The sequence below is a fragment of the Gallinula chloropus genome, assembly GCF_964237585.1.
Source record: "Gallinula chloropus genome assembly, chromosome: Z".
NCBI lineage: Eukaryota > Metazoa > Chordata > Aves > Gruiformes > Rallidae > Gallinula > Gallinula chloropus.
In genome coordinates this window covers 80,006,586-80,027,338 of record NC_140089.1, presented here as the reverse complement: position 1 = coordinate 80,027,338, position 20,753 = coordinate 80,006,586, and the positions used below count along the sequence as shown (strand labels likewise).

Genomic DNA, 20,753 nt, shown 5'->3' with positions numbered 1-20,753 from the left:
GAGGGGGGGGGGCGGGCCCCGCCCCGCCCCCGCCATCGGTGGCCGCCCCCCGCCCCCCCCGCCGGGCGTGCGCCATTGGACGAGCGCTCGGCTCAGGGCCCGCCCCCTCGGCCGGCCGCGGCGGGGCGAGAGCCGGGCAGCGCGCGCTCTGCCGGCCCGCTCGGGTTCCCCCTGCGCCCGCCGCCCCCAGCGGGGCCCGAGCCGCCCCCAGCGGGGCCCGAGCCGCCCCCCGCCGGCCTGTCCCGGCCCTGCCGATAGAGCAGCCCTGCCCGGTCTTGCCCGCGCCGCTGCCTGTACCGCCCAGCCCGGCTCTGCCCTGTCCCCGGGCCGGTGCCCGGCTCTGCCCGTTGCCGCTCCGCCCTGCCCCGCACGCACACGCATCTGCACACGCGAGGGTGGAGCTGCTGTACCCGGCGTCCCTGCCAGGACCAGGTGCCGCAGGCAGGCAGCGCTGGGCACCGGCACGGGGTGCACGGCAAGGGCGGGCACGGCCGCTCAGGGGCATTCGCTGCCCCGGGGAATACGGGCAGCGGCTCCGCAGGCACAGCTGGCGTCTCCCAGCTGCGCGGTGTGGTGCGGGGCAGCGCAGCCCCGGGGCTGAGCTGCGACCTCCAACCACCCTGCCCATGGGGATCACAGCCAGAGACTGCTGCTCTCGTGTGGGGTGTCCCTCTGAAGAGGGGGGGCAGCTTCTGGCAAAGGCACACAGGGTAGGTGGCTGGGGGCACACAGGGGCTCTCCCCACAGCTGGGGGGTTCTCACAGACCCCCGGGAATCAGGTCCCAGCACCTGCAGCTGTTCCAGAAAGCTGTGGCTGGGCCTTGTGTCCGTGTGGTGGCACAGACACAGGGCAGTGACACAGACACAGGGCAAGTGGCTTGACGGGATGTGCCACAACCTCTCAGGGCACCGGGTGCCTTTCCGGCTGGGCAGCCCCACACCGGGCATCGCACCAGGGGAAGCTGGATGACCAGCAGATCAGAGAACCAGGGGCCTCTCCTGGCTGACCCCACGGGCTGCTGGGGGGATGTAGGGCTGCTCCCTCTCTGGCCCCAAGGAAGGAAAACGCCAGAGCTGCCAGGTGCCTGCAGCACCAGGAAGGCAGAGACACGGCGGTGAGCCGAGGGTAACTTGCAGAGTGTGGAACAGAGCAAGTATCACTTAGCAGCTCCGATGAGAAGGCGTTAAATGTGCCACTGCCACACAGGCTGTTTGAGGATAGGAAGGTGATTTTAAAAGCAAACAAACACAAACACACTGCTTGTTGCAGTGTCAGCAGCAGACTGATCAGGCACTCGAGTGTCTTTCCTCAGCACTTACTGCTAATCTAATTAGCCAAGAAAAGCAGCCTCCTCCTCAGATGTAAGGGAGCAGCAGCAGGGAATGGCATGGAGATAAATCAGCTTAACTCTGCCCCATCCCTTGGCACAGCAGAGGTTTGGGCGTTTCCCTGACCCCCTCCTTAGCTCCGGGGACATCAGCAGGGCTGCATGAGAGACCAGCAGAGGGGAAGGCGACAAGGATGACGTGCATCCACGTGTCACTGCCCAGCTCACGCCCAGTGCTCAGCCGGTGAGCTTTCACCCTAACGCAGGGCAGGCGCCAGCACACCGCGCACGCAGCCCGAGTGGTGCCCGTGAAGGCAGCGGGTGCCGGCCCATCGCTCCCCTGCTCCCATTTCGGTGAATCCCTTCGTTCAGCGCCTGTGCCTGGCTGGAGCTCTGCACAGGCCAACGCAGCAGCAGCTGTGGCAGCAGGACCAGCAGCGCTCAGGACACGTGAGGGGCGAGCAGGGGGTGTTGTGGGGAGAGTTCAGCCTGCCACAGGATACGGCACCTCTGTCCTGCCCAACGTTACTTACCAGAGCTGCTCCAGGAGGGAAACTGCAAGATGCTCCAACCTGTGCCTGCACTCTGCGAGGTCCTGGCTGGTTTGGAGACTACACTTCAGGTTAGTGTAGAACAAGACAAGACAAAACAACTACAAAAAAAAAAACCCAAATCAAAAGCAAAACCAAGTTGCCAGAAGCTTCCCAGGGAACACCCACCTTGGCCTTTCTTAGGCATTAAAGTGGAACAGCACAGGCAAGAAAACCTCTCCCCTTTGCACCAGGGCCCGTTTGGTCATAGGAGGGAGTAAGGTGGCCCAGCAGGTCCCATAATCCCAAAGGAGAACAGGAAGAACCAAGCTCCAGCCGGCAGCCACAATCCCACCAGCACTGCTGACAGGGTGACCTCCAGCGGGATGAGGAAGACATGACAAATTTCACATGACAAGGAAAGGAAGCTTTATTTCAAACCCACGTCTGTGCATTTTCAAGGAGCAGAAAGGGGAAAGAACAGGGTCCTTCGGAGTTTACCCGTCACCACCCCCCAGGGCACTTGCACAGCCACAGGATTTTGGGCTGGTTATGACAGGAGTTGGCTCCTGACACTTTGGCAGAGAGGTGTGTAAGTGTCAGTTCCCACGGGGTGAAAGGGGGAGAGAAAGGGTGCAACAGAGCCGCAGGCACGGCTGTATCCCCACAGCTGTACATTAAAACCGCCTGTCCTTCATCCACAGACAGCCCTGTGCCCCACTGTGCTCCGTGAGCTCCAGCAATGCAGGCAGCTGCCAGGTGAATCCATGTCAGGTCCTGGCACTGCAGCATGAGCCACCTTCCACACATGTTGGTGCCCTGCATATGTCCTGGTGCCTGGGCTGCCACACTGCCGACAGCAGTGAAACCCACTCAGCGAGTGGCTGTTTGCCAGGGCTCACTGACAAGGCGCAGGATACTCCCTGCTGACGCAGGGAAGACTCCTGTCTCCCCTGAACCACAGGCTAAGAAGCACGGCCTGGCAGCCTTTGCCAAAGGAACCTGTCAAAATACAGTTTCAGACAGCTACAGTCACATCCACGTGGAAGCAGTCACCTCCTCCTGCCCTCCCCTAGCAACTCTGCAAGGCCCCATGTTCAGCAGCAACGTTCCAGCCACAGCAGCTGAATTGTTTCCATAATCCCCAAACTACACCCAAACGCGGCACCGGCATCTCAGGACTTGGCACAGGACTCCCCCAGCCCTCCTCCAGTGGAACGGGGTTGCTTTCCTGTGCTGCCAGCTCCCCTGCCCCCACCCTGCTTCCTCTTCATCTGGCCCTGGGACTCCGCTTTAAGTGTCTCGATCCAGAAGGCATCGAAAGAGCCCGGAGCCTGGTACCCTGGCTCCTGGGGATCGAGGGCGTCTTTGCTGAGTAGGACACATATGGCAGGGATGTTTCTCTTCACTGTCAAGGCATCCAGGCCTGCCTCGGGGACAATCGGTTCCCAGATCTCTTCGATCTGTTTGAAGAGCACTTTGGTGATCTGGTGCAGCTCCTTCAGCCTTCGTTTCATGATCTCCACACAGCTGATGGTCTTGCTGACGGCTCTGCCCGAGCCTGTGAAAAGCATCTGCCTCACTGAGTCCCGCTCCATCCTGGTGATGGCATAGCCCATCAGATTTCTGATTTTGCTCCCATCCTTCACTTTCATCTCAATGATATCAGGGGGCAGGTCAGTGAAAGGGAGAGGACAAGGTTTCTCCACAATTTTGGTCTTCTTATAGTTCTCCATTCTTGGAGCTGAAAAGGAAAACAGATCCGTTAATATGCAAAGTCCCATTGTAATGGCTGCACAAAGAAACTCTCATCGCAGTCAGCTACCACCTTTCCTCCACAGGGCACTCTGAGCTATCAGAGTTCGGAATCCTGAAAAGGCACACCCAAAAGATCAGTAGGAGTCTCTGATGCAGGGAATCGCTTGTATCCCAGTCTTCCTTGGCACACACCAGGAACAAGAACACAGTGACACAGGGCAGCCTGGGGCCTGAGGGCCGGACTGTGAAAGAAACAAGGTTGGGCCCAAGTTGGACAAGGTTAAAAAAACACAGGCTGTACGTCAGAGAGAAACAAAGGGCAAGCTGAGGTTATAGAGAGCAGAAGCCAGTGGGATGCTGACCAGGATGAGCAGACCCACCGTGAAGCTTGGCACAGCTCACCTTCGGCAGTTCGGGTCTGCTACAAACACAGGCCCCTTGTGAAGCTCTCGGTCCCGCAGCTGGCCAGCCCAGGCAAAAGGCCAAGGCCCGGGTTACTTGATGGAACAGCACAGGTCACAGGGGAGACAGCGAGTCAGGGGGCTGCAGGCAGGACTACGGAAAGGCACATCATGAGCAAACAAGGGGCTCTCTGAGAGAAACTGCACAAAACCGGTTAGCTCCAGTACCACAGCTCCCCTCTCCGGCAAGGCAAGGTCCCTTCCGCTCGTTCGCTAGCCAGGCCCGGCCGACCCCGCGTAGGACACACCTCTCCCTCCCCAGCACGGAAGGCCCCGGGTACCCGGGCACGCAGCGCTAAGGCTGCCCGCGGGCTGCCCGCAGCTGGGCCCTCGCACCCCGGCCCCGCGCGGACAAGGCGGGCCGATGCCCCTCTGTGCTGGGAGGCGCGGCCCGCCCACCAGCCCCTCTCTCCCCCCAGCACGGCAGCAGGCGGCCGTGGGTGCCCAGGGTCCCGGCACGCACCCCCATGTCTGCCGGGGCGCCTGCTAAAGGGGCACCGAGGCACCGGCCGGAACAGCGACGGAAGGGCCGAGCCGCTGCCGGGGGCCCGCGGGGAGTGAGGGGGGGGTTGGGCGAGGCCGCTGCCCTGGGGCAAGCCCAGGAGCTGCCAGACGGGACGCGCGGGGGGTGCCCGGTCCGGGGGCTCGGGGGGAAGGGGAGGGGAGGGGAGGCCGGGCCTGGCGCGGCGGGGCTGGGGGCGCGGGAACGGCTCCTCTCACCTGCTGCCGCCTCCGCGCGCGCGCTCTCCCCCCCTCCCCTCAAGATGGGGGCCGAGCGCACGCGCAGGCGCGGGGCGGAGGCGAAGGGGGGGAGGGGGAAGGGAGGGGGAAGGGAGGGGGGAGGGGAGCGGGCGGGCGCGAACCGCCCCGCCTCGCGCGGGAGTGACGTCACGCGGCGCGGGCCCGCGCGCCGCAACCGGCCTCCTCGGGCTCGGCCGCCGCGGCCTTGGGCGGCGGGTCCGGCCCGGCCCGGCCCAGCGCAGCCCCGCACCGCCTGCGGCTTCCCCCGCCGCCTCCCCGGGGCCCCTCCGCGAAGGGTTCGGTGCGCACGGTGTCTGACACCCCCAGGGCTGTGCCGCCCTTCAGCGAGGCTCCGGCAGGCTGGAGAGCTGGGCGGGGAGAGGTTTAAGGAGCTGTCACAAGGGCAAAGGTCGGGTCTGGCATCTGGAGAAGAACAACCCCAGGTACCAGCACAGGTTGGGGACTGGCCAGTTGGAGAGCAGCGTAGGGGAGAGGGGCCTGGGGGTCCTGGGGGACAGCAGGATGACCATGACCAGCAATGTGCCCTTGTAGCACCCTGGGGTGTATTAGAAGGGGGGTGGTTAGTAGGTCAAGATTGGTCCTTCTCCCCCTCTGCCCTGATGCTCTGCACCTGGAACAGTGTGTCCACTTTCTCTGCCTTGCCCTGAGAACTGGCTTTTGGCAGCTTCCAGTGATGCGCCTGACCCGGTACTGCATGTCCCTTGCGGTCACTTAGTGAAACTCCTTACCTGCTTTGTTTTGATGCTCCTCAGCAAGAAGTGTAAGCTTCCCAGAGATAGTTTTTGTTTTAAAGAACACAGCAATTAAAAAGCGTAGGGGTAAGTGATAACTGATAGCTGAGTGAAATGCTTAGAAAATATTCTTTGCATGTTTTTTCTTGGTACCAGGGAGGTACTTTGTAAGCCTGATGAGCAGGGCTGCATGAGATTTCAGCTCAGTCAGGCATGCTGGAGATTTCTCAATTCCTAAACACTTAGGTTTTAAAAGTCTATTAAAAACTCTTGGAACACTTCTTAGCGAGAAGGGTTTCTGCACAAAGGTCTGTAGTTTGCTTTGATGGGAAATTGAAGCAAATAATTCTCCCTTGAAAGAGGTCTGCTTCTTCAGTGCATGTGCTTGCACAGTACCAGGAACTGTGACGAGCTGAACTGCCCATCAGACACACAAATGCAAAATGGACCAAGCATTAAACCATCAACTGTTCAAACTGGAGAACACAAGGTTTATATTCTTCCCAAAACAGGATACCCAGTCACAAAGTGTTGTATGAAAGGAGAGAAGGTTAGCACTCCATTGGATAAGGATGGAAGAGATCCCTATGGCCTGTGCAAGACACATACGGTTCAGACACTGCCACCTACTTCATGGCATCTAAACATGTTTTGGAACACAGGTCTTACAAGAAGTGGCTGAGAGAACTGGGGCTGTTTATCCTAGAGAAGATGCTCAGGGTAGACCTTATCATTCTCTACAACTACCCAAAAGGAGCTTGTGGTGAGCTGGGGGTTGGCCTCTTCTTCCGTATAAGTAGTGACACGACAATAGGGAATGGCTGCAAGTTGTGCCAGGGGAGGTTAAGGTTAGAAATTAGGAGAAATTTCTTCTCAGATAGAGTGGTTGGGCATTGGAACGGGTTGCCCAGGGAGGTGGTTGGGTCACCGTCCCTTGGGGTCTTCAAGGAGAGATTGGATGGGGTAGTTAGGGATGTGGATTAGTTAGTTATATAGGTGGTAGGGGGATGGTTGGACTAGATCATCTTGGAGGTCTTTTCCAACCTTACTGAATCTGTGATTCTGTGATCAGACAGCTCTCTCAGCACCCTTGGGTGAATCCCATCTGGCCTCACTGACTTGTTGGTATCTAACTGGCCAAGTAGGTCACTAATCATTTCCTCCTGAACCATGGGAGCTTTGTTATTCTTCCCCTCCCTGTCAGCCAGTTCCTGAGCATGAGTACTCAGGGAATATCCATCTTTACTATTAAAGACTGAGGTAAAGAAGGAATTAAGGACCTCAGCCTTGTCCTCATCCCTTGTCACTAATGTTCCCTCAGCATCCAATAAGGGCTGGAGATTCTCCTTGCCCCTCCTCTTACTGTTACCTATAGAAGGACTTTTTATTACCTTTTACAGAACTGGCCAGTCTGAGTTCCAGTTCAGCTTTAGCCCTTCTGACTTTCTGCCTACATGATCTCACTAAATTCCTATAGTAGGCCCAAGACACCTGCCCCTTCTTCCAAAGCTCATATTTTTCCCTATTTTTCTGAATATCTTCCTGGATCTCCCTACTCAGCCAAGCTGCCCTCCTTCCTCGCCTGGGGTGAGCTCGCTGATCTGCACTCAGCTGGCGTGGTGCTGTCATTTTAGGGTGAGAATCCTGGTGGTAACACACAGAGGTTTTTGTTGCTGCTTCTTGTGCTGCCCACCCACAGCAAGGAGGGGGTTCCTCAAGAAGCTGGGAGGCATCTGGGACAGCTGACCCACACTGGCCAAAGGGATATGCCATACTGTATGGTGTTACATGCCATATACAACAGGGGTTGGACTGAAGGTGGAGCATCACTCGTTTAGTGTATTCTCTTCTGTCCTGGTGAACCACCTTTATCTCTAACCATGAGTTTACTTCCCCCCCCCCCCCCCCATTTTCAATTCCCTTCCCCATGCCTCTGGGAGAGGGTAAGCAAGCCTGCAGCTGGTTTAAACCACAACACCATGTGAGAGAGTACAGGGACTGCCCAACACCTCAGGACTCCCCTGTTGGGATCCTGCCCCATCCCCGTGGAGCTCACAAGTCACACGTGGCTGGTCTGTGCTTTGCCAAGCAGGAGGGCTTAGGAACCTCTGAAAAGCATGACCTCAAACCCTGGAAGACCTTTGTGCCAGGAGAAACTCCCAGCTACAGCCACACCAGGCAAGGCACAGCTCACGGTCTCTGAAGGACAAAGGGCTGGCCACAGCTCTGGCTGGCAGCAGCCACTCAGCTGGCAGGTGGGATAAAGGCAAGAGCTGCCGCCTCACAAGGATGGGAGATCTGCCCTGGGCAAAAGCCCCCTCAGGCTTGGATGCAGGCAGCTGACGTGAAGAACAGCAGGAAGAGCACATCCAAGGAGGGGTATGGGACTGTAAGGGATTTACCTGCCCCTGGCCCAAGGCTGGAGCCAACTGGCACTCCTGCTGCAGGCTGCCACACACCTCTGCAGCTCAACGCCTGGGGAAATCTGCATGGGGAGGGGCAGTTCAGGCCCCGGCTGCACGCAGGGGAAGAAGAGACAACCCAGGTAGCACCTCAGGACTTTACTGTGGCCTGTGGGAAGAGCAGGAAGGGATTTTAGAACACATAACAAACCCAGATAAGCTTCCAGGAAATGCAAGATTTGCAAACCAGCATATTAAGAACAGTGTGGCTTCGCTTCAGGGCTAACACAATTTATGTGCAGGGCCAGGATGGCACCCCGAGAGCCCAACATGCACATGCCAACTGGGAAGATGTGGAGGTGCAGGGTGCCAGCGGTGCTGCAGTGTCTCCTGAGCGACCCAAGGCCAGCGTGGTCTGTGGGTGCTTCTGTCTCCACCATCACTCAGCTGCAGGTTTTGACTTCTCGGCTTCTTCCAGGCATGTCAGTATATCATCCCACTTGAGAAACTGCGAGGACATAAACAGGGTCTGGACCGGACTCTTAAGGAAAGAGATGTAGAAACTGTAGGGAAGACATCGAGGTCAGAGTGCCCTGACTGACCCACTAAGAGCCCTGAGGGGCCACCAGGCTGTAGGAAGCCTGCTCAGACTCAAACCATCCAGGTGCTGAGCCACTGCACAGCGCCAAACACCCATGGGAGTCCAGGAGGTACTTCTGAAAACTATGTACCAAGGGGCTTTCTACAGATAAAGAGCAGAGCTTCCATATCCTCTGTGGTTTTCAGATGTGTCTGAGCACTGGGACCCCACAGAGCCAGGATTAGCTGCTGTTTCCATCAGGCAGGTTGCAGGGACCAGTCACCCAGCAGAGATGCCAACACCCAGCCAACCAGTTCAAGCTCTGTAGCAGCATGTGAGCTGTGCTGCTCATTTGTGCTGAGACACACTCCAAGCTCATCCACGTCAGAGACAGGCAGCTGCAGCCCTCAGCTCTGCTCCTGAGAGGAGTATGAAAGGGACATTGGGTGTCACCACCCCAGAAAGGGCACCAGCCATAAAAAGCTAGGGCTGGGGACCCAACATCTTCTGCTGGGAGGAGGTAGCTCAGGAGAGAGGTGAGCAGTTCAGCTGTGTCAGGCCCAAGGCTCAAAGGATACCAATTTGTTGTAGGCTTCAATGAGTGTTACGACAGTGTCACTGAGACAGTCATGCGCCTCCTGGGAAAAGAGGAGATGAATAAATCAGCTAAAGGACACCTGTACTCACAGTCCCTGGCAGCACGGGGGGAAACTCATCTGAGGCCAACACTGAGATCAGAGCTCACGCCCTGGCTGTGGCCACGCACTGCAGCTGGAAAGCTTTCAGTATTCAAGAGAACCGTAAACAACACCCATGCTGATGAAGCCCCAAAGCCCTTGGGCTTTCACTACTGTCTGCCCCACCTCAGTATCCATGCTTTGCTGGCCCCAGCATGGAAACTGACAGCAAAATGCTTTGAGGGGACATCAGGCACTGCCCAGGTTACTGACTGACAGCTCCAGGAGCGCTCAAACAGGGAAGGACAGGGTGACAAGGTGACAGTATCAACAGCCTGCTAGGGATGGGGACATGGGAAGAGTGTGACGCTTTGCTTAGTGTCCCAGGGAAAGGGGCAGTGCCACCTGGTTAAACCCACCACCACTCATCAAGTGTCACTCAAACCTGGGTTTTGAGGGTTACAGTGAGCAAAGGACTTTTCAAACTCAGACTCTACTGTCAGACAACCCGGCTACTTCCCCCTCAGAGTGCTTAAACATTGGCAGGAGCGTGGTATGAATACCCTGAGACTGAAAAATCCTGCCACAAAGGAGCAATTCAGCAATCCCAAACATAGGGGTGGCTCCTCCCCCTGCTAGTCCTGGCTGTGGAGAACATTCACACTACCTGCTGCTCTATGTGGATCTGCGTCAGGCGCTTCAGCTTCTCCGTGTATTCAGGAACCACTGCAAACAGGACAGAAACCCGTGTTGGGTGTTTTACAGCACAGGGGATCAGTTCCCATCAGAAACACCACTCCCATGGGGTTCAGCCTTTCTATCCTTCTGCTCCATCTTTGGGGCTGGCTGATGGGCCAGCCAGGCCAGGGAGGGGATTGTCCCGCTCTGCCCTGCGCTGGGGTGGCCTCACCTCCAGTCCTGGGGCAGGTTCAGGCTCCACAGGACAAGAGGGACACAAAATTACTGGAGGAGGTAATGAGGATGGGGAAGGGTCTGGAGGGGCAGTCTTACGAGGAGAGGCTGAAGTCCCTTGGGTTGTTCAGCCTGGAGAAGAGGAGGCTGAGGGGAGACCTCATCATGGTCTGTGGCTTCCTGACGAGGAGAACAAAGGGGCAGGTGCCGATCTCTCTCCTCTCTTTAGGGACCAGGGACAGAACCCAAGGAAATGGTGTAAAGCCGTGACAGGGGAGGTTTAGGCTGGATATTAGGAAGAGGTTCTGTACTGAGAGGGGGTCAGGCACTGGAACAGGCTCCCCTGGGAAGGAGTCACAGCACCCAGCTTGGCTGAGTTCAAGAAGCATCTGGATGATGAGCTCAGTCCCACGCTCTGACTCGGCTGGGCCTGTGTGGAGCCAGGAGTTGGGCTTGGGGATACTTACGGGTCCCCTTCCAGCTCAGGAGATTCTGTGATTCTGTGATTGATTCTGCTTGAGCACAGTGCAGCTCTGCTCACTAGATCGAAGTGCTGCACACCACAGACACACCTTTCACATGACAAACCTCCACCCCCAGCTACTGGGTACTTTAAATACCAAGTTTATCTGCTAACTGCTTCTGGATCAGTAAGTCAGGGGCTGCTTGCTTGAGCAAGAGCTACATCAGAGGAAACCACCTGGTTATGGCATTAAACAGGCATCTCCACCCATGCCAGGAGCAGGGATGTTTGGGGTGTACAGGAGCTCCTATGCAGGAATGGCTGCTGGTCTCCAGCCTCCCTGCCAAGCTGCTGTCTATAACCTGCTTCCCAGCCCAGCTCTTCGACTTCTCATGAGACACTGAGAAGCAGGAGGGAGGAACAGACATGCCACTAAGTCTGTACCTACTTTGCTCACACTGTGTTGTGTGCTTAGCTGCCCCTCCTTTAGCCTGAGGCTCAGGAACAAAAAAAAACCCACCCCAAAAACCAAAAAAGAGAAAAAAAAAAGAAGGACAAGGCAACAGTTTGGAAGGTGGCATTTGCAGCTTGAGCTTGCAGAAGAACACACATACCTTGGATACTGGTACTGTCCAAGATGGGTTGTAGGTCCTTCACTTGCTCCAGAAGGGCTGTGTGGGAAATAATACCCTGCCCCTCTGGTTGGGGAGAGACAAGAAGCAACATCAGTGAATGCAGGACACTGCTTTGGCTTTTCACTGTTCAGCCCCAGGCAGCAGCTGAGCACTGTGCTTCTCACTCACCCCTCATCCCTCCCACAGACCAGAAACAACCCCCCACTTGGGGCAAGGAGGATAGTTACTGACAGCACAGCGACAGGAGCAACAACAGCCTGGGACTGAACACACACATGGTAACACCGAGCACTTCAACGACCTGACTACCAACCTCACTCAGACCCCTCAGGAGCCAACTCAAGATTGTCCAGGAGCTGGAGCTGCATGGACCATCCCTCCCCCACCAGCCCTTTTATGAGGAAAACACCCTTGTCCAGCTCAGCTCACCTGTACTGGCTCCTTGGGAAAGTTAACTCTGTCCTAGCCAGAGCTAGTTTATTTATTAATCCAGGGTTAAACTGAACAATACTAAAAAGATCAGAACCAATTAAGCTGCATTTTGGATGTGCACAAGGGAGCACAAAGGGTGACATCCAATAGTAAGAGGATGACCAGGGATAATGTGGGTCCCGTGCTGAACAAGGCGGGTGTCCTGGTAACGGGGGATGCTGAGAAGGTGGAGATACTGAATGCCACCTTTGCCACTCCAAAGGCCCCTCAGGACCCACAGAACCTGGATGAAAGTAGGAGTGTTTGGGGAATGAAGAGCTTCCCTCTGGTTGAGGTATGGGAGGTCCAGGAGTGGCTCAAAGGGATTAATGTACACAAATCCATGGGACTGGATAGGATGCATCCACGTGTGCTGAGGAAGCTGGCAGAGGTGATTGCTGAGCTGCTCTCTATCATCTTTGATAGGTCTTGGAGAACAGAAGTGCCTGAGGACTGGAGGACATCCAGTGTCACTCTGGTCTTCACAAAGGGCAAGAAGGAGAATCCCAGCAACTATAGGCCAGTCAGCCTCACCTCTGTCCCTGGAAGGGTGATGGAACAGCTTGTTCTGGATGCCATCTCCAAGCAATTGGAAGAGAAGAAGCACGAGGAGCAGTCAGCATGGATTCACCAAGGGGAGATCGTGCTCGACCAATCTCATAGCCTTCTATGATCTCATGACAGGCTGGGTGGATGGAGGGAGAGCAGTAGATGTCATCTACCTTGACTTAAGCAAGGCCTTTGATACTGTCTCCCATGACATCCTGATAGCAAAGCTGAGAGAGCACAGGATAGATGAGTGGACAGTGAGGTGGGTTGAGAACTGGCTGTCGGACCGAGCCCAGAGGGTGGTGATCAGTGGAGCAGAGTCTGACTGGAGACCTGTGACCAGCAGTGTTCCCCAGGGGTCGGTGTTGGGTCCAGTCCTGTTTAATATCTTCATTGGCGACCTTGATGAGGGAACAGCATCCACCCTCAGCAAGTGCCGATGGTACAAAGCTGGGAGGGGTGGCTGACAGGCAGGACACTGCGCTGCCATCCAGAGAGACCTGGACAGGCTGGAGAGCTGGGCAAGGAGAAACCAGATGAGGTTCAACAAAAGCAAGTGTAGAGTCTGGCACCTGGGAAGGAATAACTGCTTGTGTCAGTACAGGCTGGGGGATGACCTGCTGGAGAGGAGCTCTATGTTGAAGGACCTGGGGGTCCTGGTTGATGACAGGTTGGCCATGAGCCAGCAGTGTGCCTGGTGGCTAAGAGAGCCAATGGGATCCTGAGGGGCATCAGGAGGAGTGTGGCCAGCAGGTCAAAGGAGGGGATCCTCTCCCTCTACTCTGCCCTGGTCAGGCCCCACCTGGAGTATTGTGTCCAGTTCTGGGCTCCCTGGTATAAAAAGGTCAGGGATCTCCTGGAGAGAGTCCAGAGGAGGCTACGAAGATGATTAAGGGCCTGGAGCATCTCCCCTGTGAGGAAAGGCTGAGTGAGCTGGGGCTGTTCAGCCTGGAGAAAAGAAGACTGAGGGGGGATCTAATCAAAGTTTATAAATATCTTAAGTATGGGATGCCTTCAAAGAGGATGCCTTGCCAGATCTATACAACTAAAGAAAAGAAATCCATCCCAATCCATCTTAGGTAAAAGATGACATTTTCAGTGCTCAAAAAACCCCCCCACCACTGTCTCCTCTCATTTCATGCCATACCTTCCAAAACGTACTCCAGCTTCACAGTATCTGGAACAGCAATCCTGTCAATGTACCGAGGGTCAAGGTACTTTATTACATCTTCAACTGGAGTAGAAGAAAGGTTTGACAACAAAACAGGCGTTAATTTGACAGACATAAGCGCATTTACAAGTGCAATTTCCTCCCTCCTCCCCAATACACATCAGGTTACTTTGTAAACTCTTCCCACTTAATGTAAGTTTGGGTTTTTAGCTTTTTTTTAAAAAAAAAAAAATTGTTAATTTCAGCACTTGAAAATATGTGATCTTGGAGCACTGTGACCAGGAACTGACAAAGGGCTCAAGTCAAGTAACTTCATTACAGACACCCACAACATTTGCTTTCTTATTTACATAACAGTATTAAAGGCCAGTGAAATCTGCTGCTTCTTGCCCTTGAAACAAAAATAGCCAATAGACCTCCAGCCTGGTCCCTAAAATCATCCACAAATACATGTTTTAGACTTTTATACCAAACAGCCATCGCAGCCTTGTACCATGATGACTCTCCCTAAACAGCCTGCCCTTCTGCAACACCAGACAGCAAACCTTGGCCAAGAGGCAGTTCTGCAGGACAAAGCACCACCCTGATGCCTGCTCCTGAAATCCCTCAGTCTGGAGGCAGCTCCCCAGCTCCTTTCACCCGTGGCTGCTTGTGATCCTCACTGCTCCCACCCCACACACAGGGGAGAGCTGTGCCTGACAAGTTCAAGCATGCAAAAAGTTATTTCACAGAATCACAGAACTGCAGGGGCTGGAGGAGACCTCCAGAGACCATCAGGTCCAACCCCCCTGCCAAAGCAGGTTCCCCAGGACAGGACACACAGGGAGGTGTCCAGACGGGTCTGGAATCTCTTCAGAGAAGGAGACTCCACACCCCCCTGGGCAGCCTGTCCCAGGGCTCTGTCGCCCTCACTGTGAAGAAGTTCTTCCCCATATTGGTGTGTGTCATAGTTCTGCATGGCTGGGTTCTGGTGGATAAGGAGGCTCAGGGGTGACTTCTGCAAGAAGCAGCCAGAAGCTCTCTGCAGGCCCCACAGAGCAAACACCAGCCGGCTCAAGGCCGGACCTGCCGCTGACCAAGGCTGAGCCCATCAGCGACGGTCACAGCGCCTCTGGGAGTCACATTTAGGAGAAAAGCAGCTGCTTTTTGCCCCCAGAGAAGGGAGTGAGGAGATGTAAGGAGCTGTGCAGGCACCAAGACCAGGGAAGGGGAGGAGGAGGCACCCCAGATGCCAGAGAGAAAGATGCCCCTGCAGCCCCTGGAGAAACCCATGATGGAGCAGGTGTCCCCCCACAGCCCATGGATAGTGAATGGGAGCAGAGATCCCATCTACAGCCTGTGGAGAGACCGACCCACGCCACAGCAGGTTTTCTGGGGGACTTGTGACTCTGGGGGGGAGCAGGCTGGAGCAGTCTGGACCTGCAGGTCAGCACCCCATGGAAGGGAGCCCTGCTGAAGCAGTCTGTGAGGAGATGATGCCAGACACAACAAACTTAGTGGAAGACTGTCTCCTGTGGGTGGGACCCCACGGTGCGGCAGGGGAAGGGGGTGAGGAATGCGTCCTCTGGCTAAGAAGGAAAACATCTTGTGAGGAACTGACCAAACCTCCATTCCCCCAGTCCCTGCCCCTCCCTGTGCCACAATGGGGGGAAGAAGGGAGCGAAATCATGACTAAAGTGTGGTGTGCTAAGAAGGGAGGGGTGGGGGGAGGTGCTTTTAGATCTGGTCCCACTTCTCATTACCCAACTCTGGTGTCACTGGGGGTGCAGGGCAGGGTCATCAATTAGAGAGTTTTCTTTCCATTATTCTGTGCTGACTCCACCACCTCCCTGGGCAGCCTGTCCCAGGGCTCTGTCACCCTCACCATGAAGAAGTTCTTCAGCATATTGGTGTGGAACTTCCTGTGCTCCAACTTGAGGCCATTGCCCCTTGTCCTGTCCCCACAGAGCACTAAGAAGAGACTGCCCATTTCCCTCTGTGTCCCACACTTCAGATATTTATAAACATTGATCAGATCCCTTCTCAGTCTCTTTTTTCAATGCTGAACCTCACTCAGCCTTGCCCTGTAGGGGAGATGCTCCAGGCCCTTAATATCTTTTCCAGCCTTCCGCTAGACTCTCTCCAGGAGATCCCTGTCTGTTTTGTACCAGGGAGCCCAGAACTGGATACAATAAATATAGTATACTTTCTGATCGAGAACCTTCCAGGGCAACATTTCTGGCTGTGGTGGTTTAGCCCTGGCTAAATTCAGTCTATTACTCCCCTTCTTAGTTGGACAGGGGAGAAAATATTTATTAAGAGGCTCAGGAGAGAAAATAAGGACAGGAAGAGATCATTCTGTCAGCAATGACATGGGCAAAACAGACTCAATCCAAAATGGAGAGAAACTACTCTACTTTATTACAGAATCACAGAATTGTAGGGGTTGGAAGGGACCTCGAGAGATCATCGGGTCCAACCCCCCTGCCAAAGCAGGTTCCGTAGCTCACATTGCACTACACTACACTACACTACACTACAAAGAACAGTGAAAAACCGGATTCGGGAGCACGACCAGATCTTAAAACAAAAGTAACCAGATCTTAAAACACTTTCCCCCCACCACTCCCTTCTTAGCAGACTTTAGCCATGATCTTCCTCCCTTCTTCCCCCTGCTCGCAGCACAGGGAGGGCAGGGACTGGGAAACAATGGGGTTCTCTGTTACTTCTTCATGAGCTGTTTTCCTCTTTCAGATCTTAAGGCACCTCTAACCTCCGTCCCTGCTCCCTTCTTAGCAGACTTCACTCTAGTCATGATTTCACTCCCTTCTTCCCCCTAATCGCAGCACAGGGGGGGCAGGGACTGGGAGATGGGGGCTTCGGTCAGTCCCTTGCAAGATGGTTTCCTTCTCGGCCGGGGAGGGGGGGAAGGGCTGCAGCACGAAGCCCCTCCATGGGCTGCAGGGGGGGTCTCGGCCTTTTCCATGGGTTTCTCCAGGGGCTGCAGGGGCATCTTTCTCTCCGGCACCTGGGTCACCTCCTCCCCCACCCTTTCTCCGGCCTTGGTGCCATCACAGCTCATTACATCTTCTCGCTCCCTTCTCCGGTGGCAAAACGCAGCTGCTTCTGGGTTTTTTTTCTCCTCTATGTGGTTCTCAGATGTACTATGACTACCTCTGGCCGCCACTTTAGCCCTGAATTGCCTGATGTCTGCATTCCCGGGGGCCGGCAGGGCATTCGGGCGCCCATTTTCTGCAGCCCCCCCCCCCCCAGTCTCCCCTCTCAGCACCCAGCCACGCGAAACTACGCCAGCCCGCGAACAGCAGGTGGCTGTGACCCATTTCTCACCCCCCAGCAGACGCCTGACAAGCCTCACGACCACAGAGCCCTCAGCAACTCGCCCCCCGGCCCAACACGCAAAACAAATGCCGAAAGGGTACAGGGAGCGGAGGGAGGAGGAAAACACCACTCAGGGGCTGCTCGCACCCCCCAACCCCCTTCTCCTCCCCGCCGCGGTTCCTTCCCGGGGAAGGGCCCTTCCCGAGGCCACTCACTTTTCTTGAACAGGATGCGGATCCTCTCCCTCTTGCCGGCGACGTTGCTCAGCAGCATGTGCAGCTTCAGCATCTCGTCCGCCACCTGCAGGGACACCGCGGGCACGACACGGGCGCGTCACTCCAGGCTCCCCCGCTGGCATCGAGCGCAGCCCGGCAGGGAGGCGAAGCCAGGCCCCGGGGGTATCCGGATATCCCCCCGCCCCCGCTAGCTGCCCCCATCGCCCAGCACCTTGCCCGGTTCGCTGGCGCCGACGCAGCGCTCCAGGATCTCCAGCCGCAACTGCAGGTACTCCCAATCCTCCGCCATTTTGCCACCGGCCGGAACAGAGAGCGAACTGCTTCCGCCCCGCCCTCGCTGCGGCGGCGGGGAGGGGTGACGGAACCGGGGCTGGGGGAGGTGCGGGGGGAGCTCCGTGGGGCCAGCGGGGCCGGGCGGCAGCGGGTGGAGGGTGGTTGTCACGGCGGGGGGAGGCGCGCTCCGTTCCGCCGCGCTCGCCCGGGCAGGAGGCGCTCGGATGATGTGGAAGGCAGTTGCCGTAGCGATCCGTGCGGGCGCGGGGGCCTCTGGAGCCCGTGAGGCTGCCGCCTTGTTGTTATCCTTTATGTCCCTTGCCAGCTTGATTTCTAAGCAGGCCTTTGCCCTCCTAGTTGCATCCCTGCAGGCCCTGGCAACATCCTTATATTCATCCCATGGTCTCAGACCCTGTTTCCACAGTTTATAGGTCTTCTGCTTCCCTTTGAGTTTACTCAAAAGCTCCCTGCTTATCCACGCAGGTCTTCCACCTCCTCTCCTTCCCGATTTCTTACCCAAAGGGATGCACCTATTCTGTGCTTGGAAGAAGCCCTGTTTGAATGCTACCCAGCTCTCACCGGCTCCCATTCCTTCAAGCAGAGCAGCCCAAGGGATAGCCCCTATTTGATTTCGGAGGAGATCGAAGTTAGCTCTTCCAAAATTCAGGGGAGCTGTCCTACTTTTTGGCTCGCCTCTTCCACTCAGGATCTTGAACTCGATCATTTCATGGTCGCTTTGTCCTAAGCTGCCCCCGACCTTCACTTCCCCAACGAGCCCATCCTTGTTAGTGAAAACCAGGTCCAGCACCCGCCCTCTCCTCGTAGGTTCCTGCACCATCTGTATCAGGAAGTTGTCTTCCACATACCACAGAAATTGCCTGGACTGCATACGACTGGCTGTATTGCTTGCCCAGCAAATACCTGGGTAATTGAAGTCCCCCTCAGCCTCAGCCTGCCCGGGTTCACCTTTCTCCTGTCGCCCGCTGCAGGTGATGCTGGCTGAGAAGTGAGGCGCTAAGGAAGGCAGCCGATGCCAGCCCTGCCGCTGCCCGCACCCGGCACAGGGACCTCTCAGGGGCATGGGGTGAATTCACGGTAGCAGCATCTGCCTCGGAGGAACGCCTGGAGGCTTTCCAGGCAGCAGAGGAAGGGGTTAGATGAGGTACTTTGGGATATAGTTTAGCATAGGACGAGAACGGTTGGACTTGATCATCTTAAAGGTCTTTTCCAGCCTTGTGATTCTGTGATCCTGAGTCCCAGAGCCCGCAGAGCAGCCTTGTGATACACTTTGCACCCCAGGGCTCAGCTTGCCACAGTCCCCCCATAGCCGTGTAACTTCGGCTGTGCCTGTGCTGCCCCAGCCTGGAGGAAAGCCTGTGTCCCTCATGGGCTGTGGGCTGAGGTGCGGCACTGCCATACCCCAGGAGCCAGAGAGCACCCAGTCAAGGCCCCAAAAGCCAGGCTCTTAGGTCAAAACTGCCTGCTGATAGTGCATGCTTTGCTAATGTTGGCTGGCAATCATAGAATCAGAGAATGGTCTGGGTTGGAAGGGCCTCCAAAGATTACAGAGTTCCAACCCCCCTGCCACAGGCAGGGCCACCAACCTCCAGGCCTGGAGCTACACAGGGCCTCATCCAACCTGGCCTTGAACACCCCCAGGGACAGGGCATCCACCACCTCTCTGGGCAACCTGTCCCATTCCCTCACCACTCTCTCTGCAGTCTGGGCTGTATGGCTTTGGGGACTCTCCCAGTACCCCCCTTAGCTGAGAGCAAAACCCACTATGCCATGAAAAAGCTTTGCCCTTCTAGGTGTGTTCCTATGGGGAGGACAGGGCTGCCAGGCTGTAGGGGGGAGCCGTGGGCCCAGCAAATCCTATGGCCCCTGGAATCTCCCTGGGGGAGCTGTGCAGAGCACACAGCCAGGCAGAGAAGGCTGAGGCTCTATGTGCTCTGCCTTTTTTCCTGAGGATCGATACCTGGGCTGTGGAAGAGGGATCTTCAGAGGGGAAGAGTTGCGCTTTGTTCCACAAAGGTGACAATTAGAAATGGCTTCATTAGCAGAAGTAGCCAAGGGCTGCAGAAGGGACTGGGGGCTGTGCACACAGTGCTGGTCTGTTTTTAGCAGGTACTGGCTTTACCACTCTGCCCAGCATGAATGGCCAGTGCCCACAAACACATAAATGCCTGTGCTCAGGGGTGACCGATCACCCACTTCCCTGAGGTGAGAAATTCAGGTAGTCCTGGCACTCAGGCACTGGAGGAGATTTGGGATCAGAGGATGCCCACCCTTTAGAGTCCCATCCAGCCTGGAAGCCTCGGAATGGGGCTAAAGCTGCAGTGCTGCCAGCCTGCTGCCCAGCACAGTGAATCTGTCCCTGCCCCTTGGGGCAGAGAGGGCTTTGACCCCATCTCTGCATGCCACGGATGCCGGCCCCCAGCCTGGAGCTGAGGCCAGATCCAGTGCCTCTCCTGCTAGGCTGGATCATCCCCACATCTTCCGTCTCCTCCCTCCTGCTCAATTACAGGCCCTGCAGGACACGGGAAGGGGGCATCGATCAGGGCTGGTTACTCTGGTGACAGCAGCTGTGTCCCCAAGCCCCCCAGAGAGCCTGGCAACACACATCACCCCCCGTGTAACAAGTGGGGACGCAGCCCTGCGTGTGCCCTCCTGGCTCCCCGGGGCCCTGGCGCTCAATGAGCTGTGGCCAGCGCTGCCTGGCAGTGACAGGGGACACGAGACCCCAATTAAGGCTGCATCGATTCCCACCCCCCATCCAAGCCCCCCCCCCCCTCCTCCCGGGTGCTGCTTGGCAGCTTGTGCTGGGCTGCTCCGTGGCTGCAGGAGCTCAGTGCCAGGGCAGAGCTGCCTTGCACCCTGGCAGCCCGTACCCCAGAGCAAGCATCCTGGGACCACCTTGCTGCCCGGGGCACACACAGGCACAAAGGGGGACACAGCCCCCTCCCCCGCCCCCCGCACACTCTCTCACGCACACCAAACCCCACTGCAGCCAGATGTGTGTGTGCTCCCCGTGTGCCCTACGTGTCCTCACTGTGTCCCTTCATTGCCCCTACCGTGTACCCCAATTGTCTCAGCCTCAGGCCAGCACCCGGGGCGGGCAGAGACCTTGCAGCACCCTGGACAGTGCCCTCATCGCGCGGGTCCGGGCTGGGGGGTGTCTGTCCCCTGGGGGCACAGAGTGTCCCTTTAGGGGTGACCTGTGAAACGGGGGGCAGCCTGGGGTGCCAGGGACCTGGCTTCGTGGGTGCTGGGACGGGTCTGTCCTCACGGCTGCCGTTGGTGGGGGTGCCTGTCCCATGGTGTTTTGTAGGTACCAGTGGCTGCACGTGTGTGTGCAGGTGTGAGCGTGTGTGTCCCCACACGCGCGTGCCAGCGTGGCCGTGTGTGAGTGTACGCTGCCACAGGGGAGCACAAGTGGTTTACACGTGTGAGCCTGGCAACCTGGCTGCCCACACATCTCCACACTTCGCCATGT

The 20,753-nt window shown here is 56.7% G+C and overlaps 2 protein-coding genes across 4 annotated transcripts; both read right to left on the bottom strand.

Moving 5' to 3' along the window:
- Nucleotides 1-2,274: 2,274 nt before the first annotated feature.
- On the bottom strand, nt 2,275-4,835 carry RPP25L (ribonuclease P/MRP subunit p25 like). 3 transcript variants are annotated; one of them, XM_084278288.1, is made up of 3 exons: nt 4,798-4,812; nt 4,019-4,171; nt 2,275-3,602 (listed from the first exon to the last, which is right to left on the bottom strand). In XM_084278288.1, exon 3 carries the CDS (start codon nt 3,592-3,594, stop codon nt 3,034-3,036), a length of 561 nt encoding a protein of 186 aa, XP_084134414.1. In that variant the 5' UTR covers nt 3,595-3,602; nt 4,019-4,171; nt 4,798-4,812; the 3' UTR covers nt 2,275-3,033. The 3 variants fall into 3 exon arrangements, with proteins under 3 accessions (XP_084134414.1, XP_084134413.1, XP_084134415.1); XM_084278287.1 differs by lacking the exon at nt 4,019-4,171 and having other exon boundaries at nt 4,798-4,835; XM_084278289.1 differs by lacking the exons at nt 4,019-4,171; nt 4,798-4,812 and adding an exon at nt 3,687-3,797.
- A 3,281-nt stretch (nt 4,836-8,116) lies between these two features.
- DCTN3 (dynactin subunit 3) lies at nt 8,117-17,296 on the bottom strand. Its single transcript, XM_084278929.1, has 7 exons — nt 17,196-17,296; nt 16,964-17,048; nt 13,407-13,493; nt 11,219-11,302; nt 9,897-9,955; nt 9,131-9,190; nt 8,117-8,501 (listed from the first exon to the last, which is right to left on the bottom strand). The coding sequence occupies exons 1-7, from the start codon at nt 17,271-17,273 to the stop codon at nt 8,412-8,414; spliced, it is 543 nt and encodes a 180-aa protein (XP_084135055.1). The 5' UTR covers nt 17,274-17,296; the 3' UTR covers nt 8,117-8,411.
- Between the last annotated feature and the right edge of the window lie 3,457 nt (nt 17,297-20,753).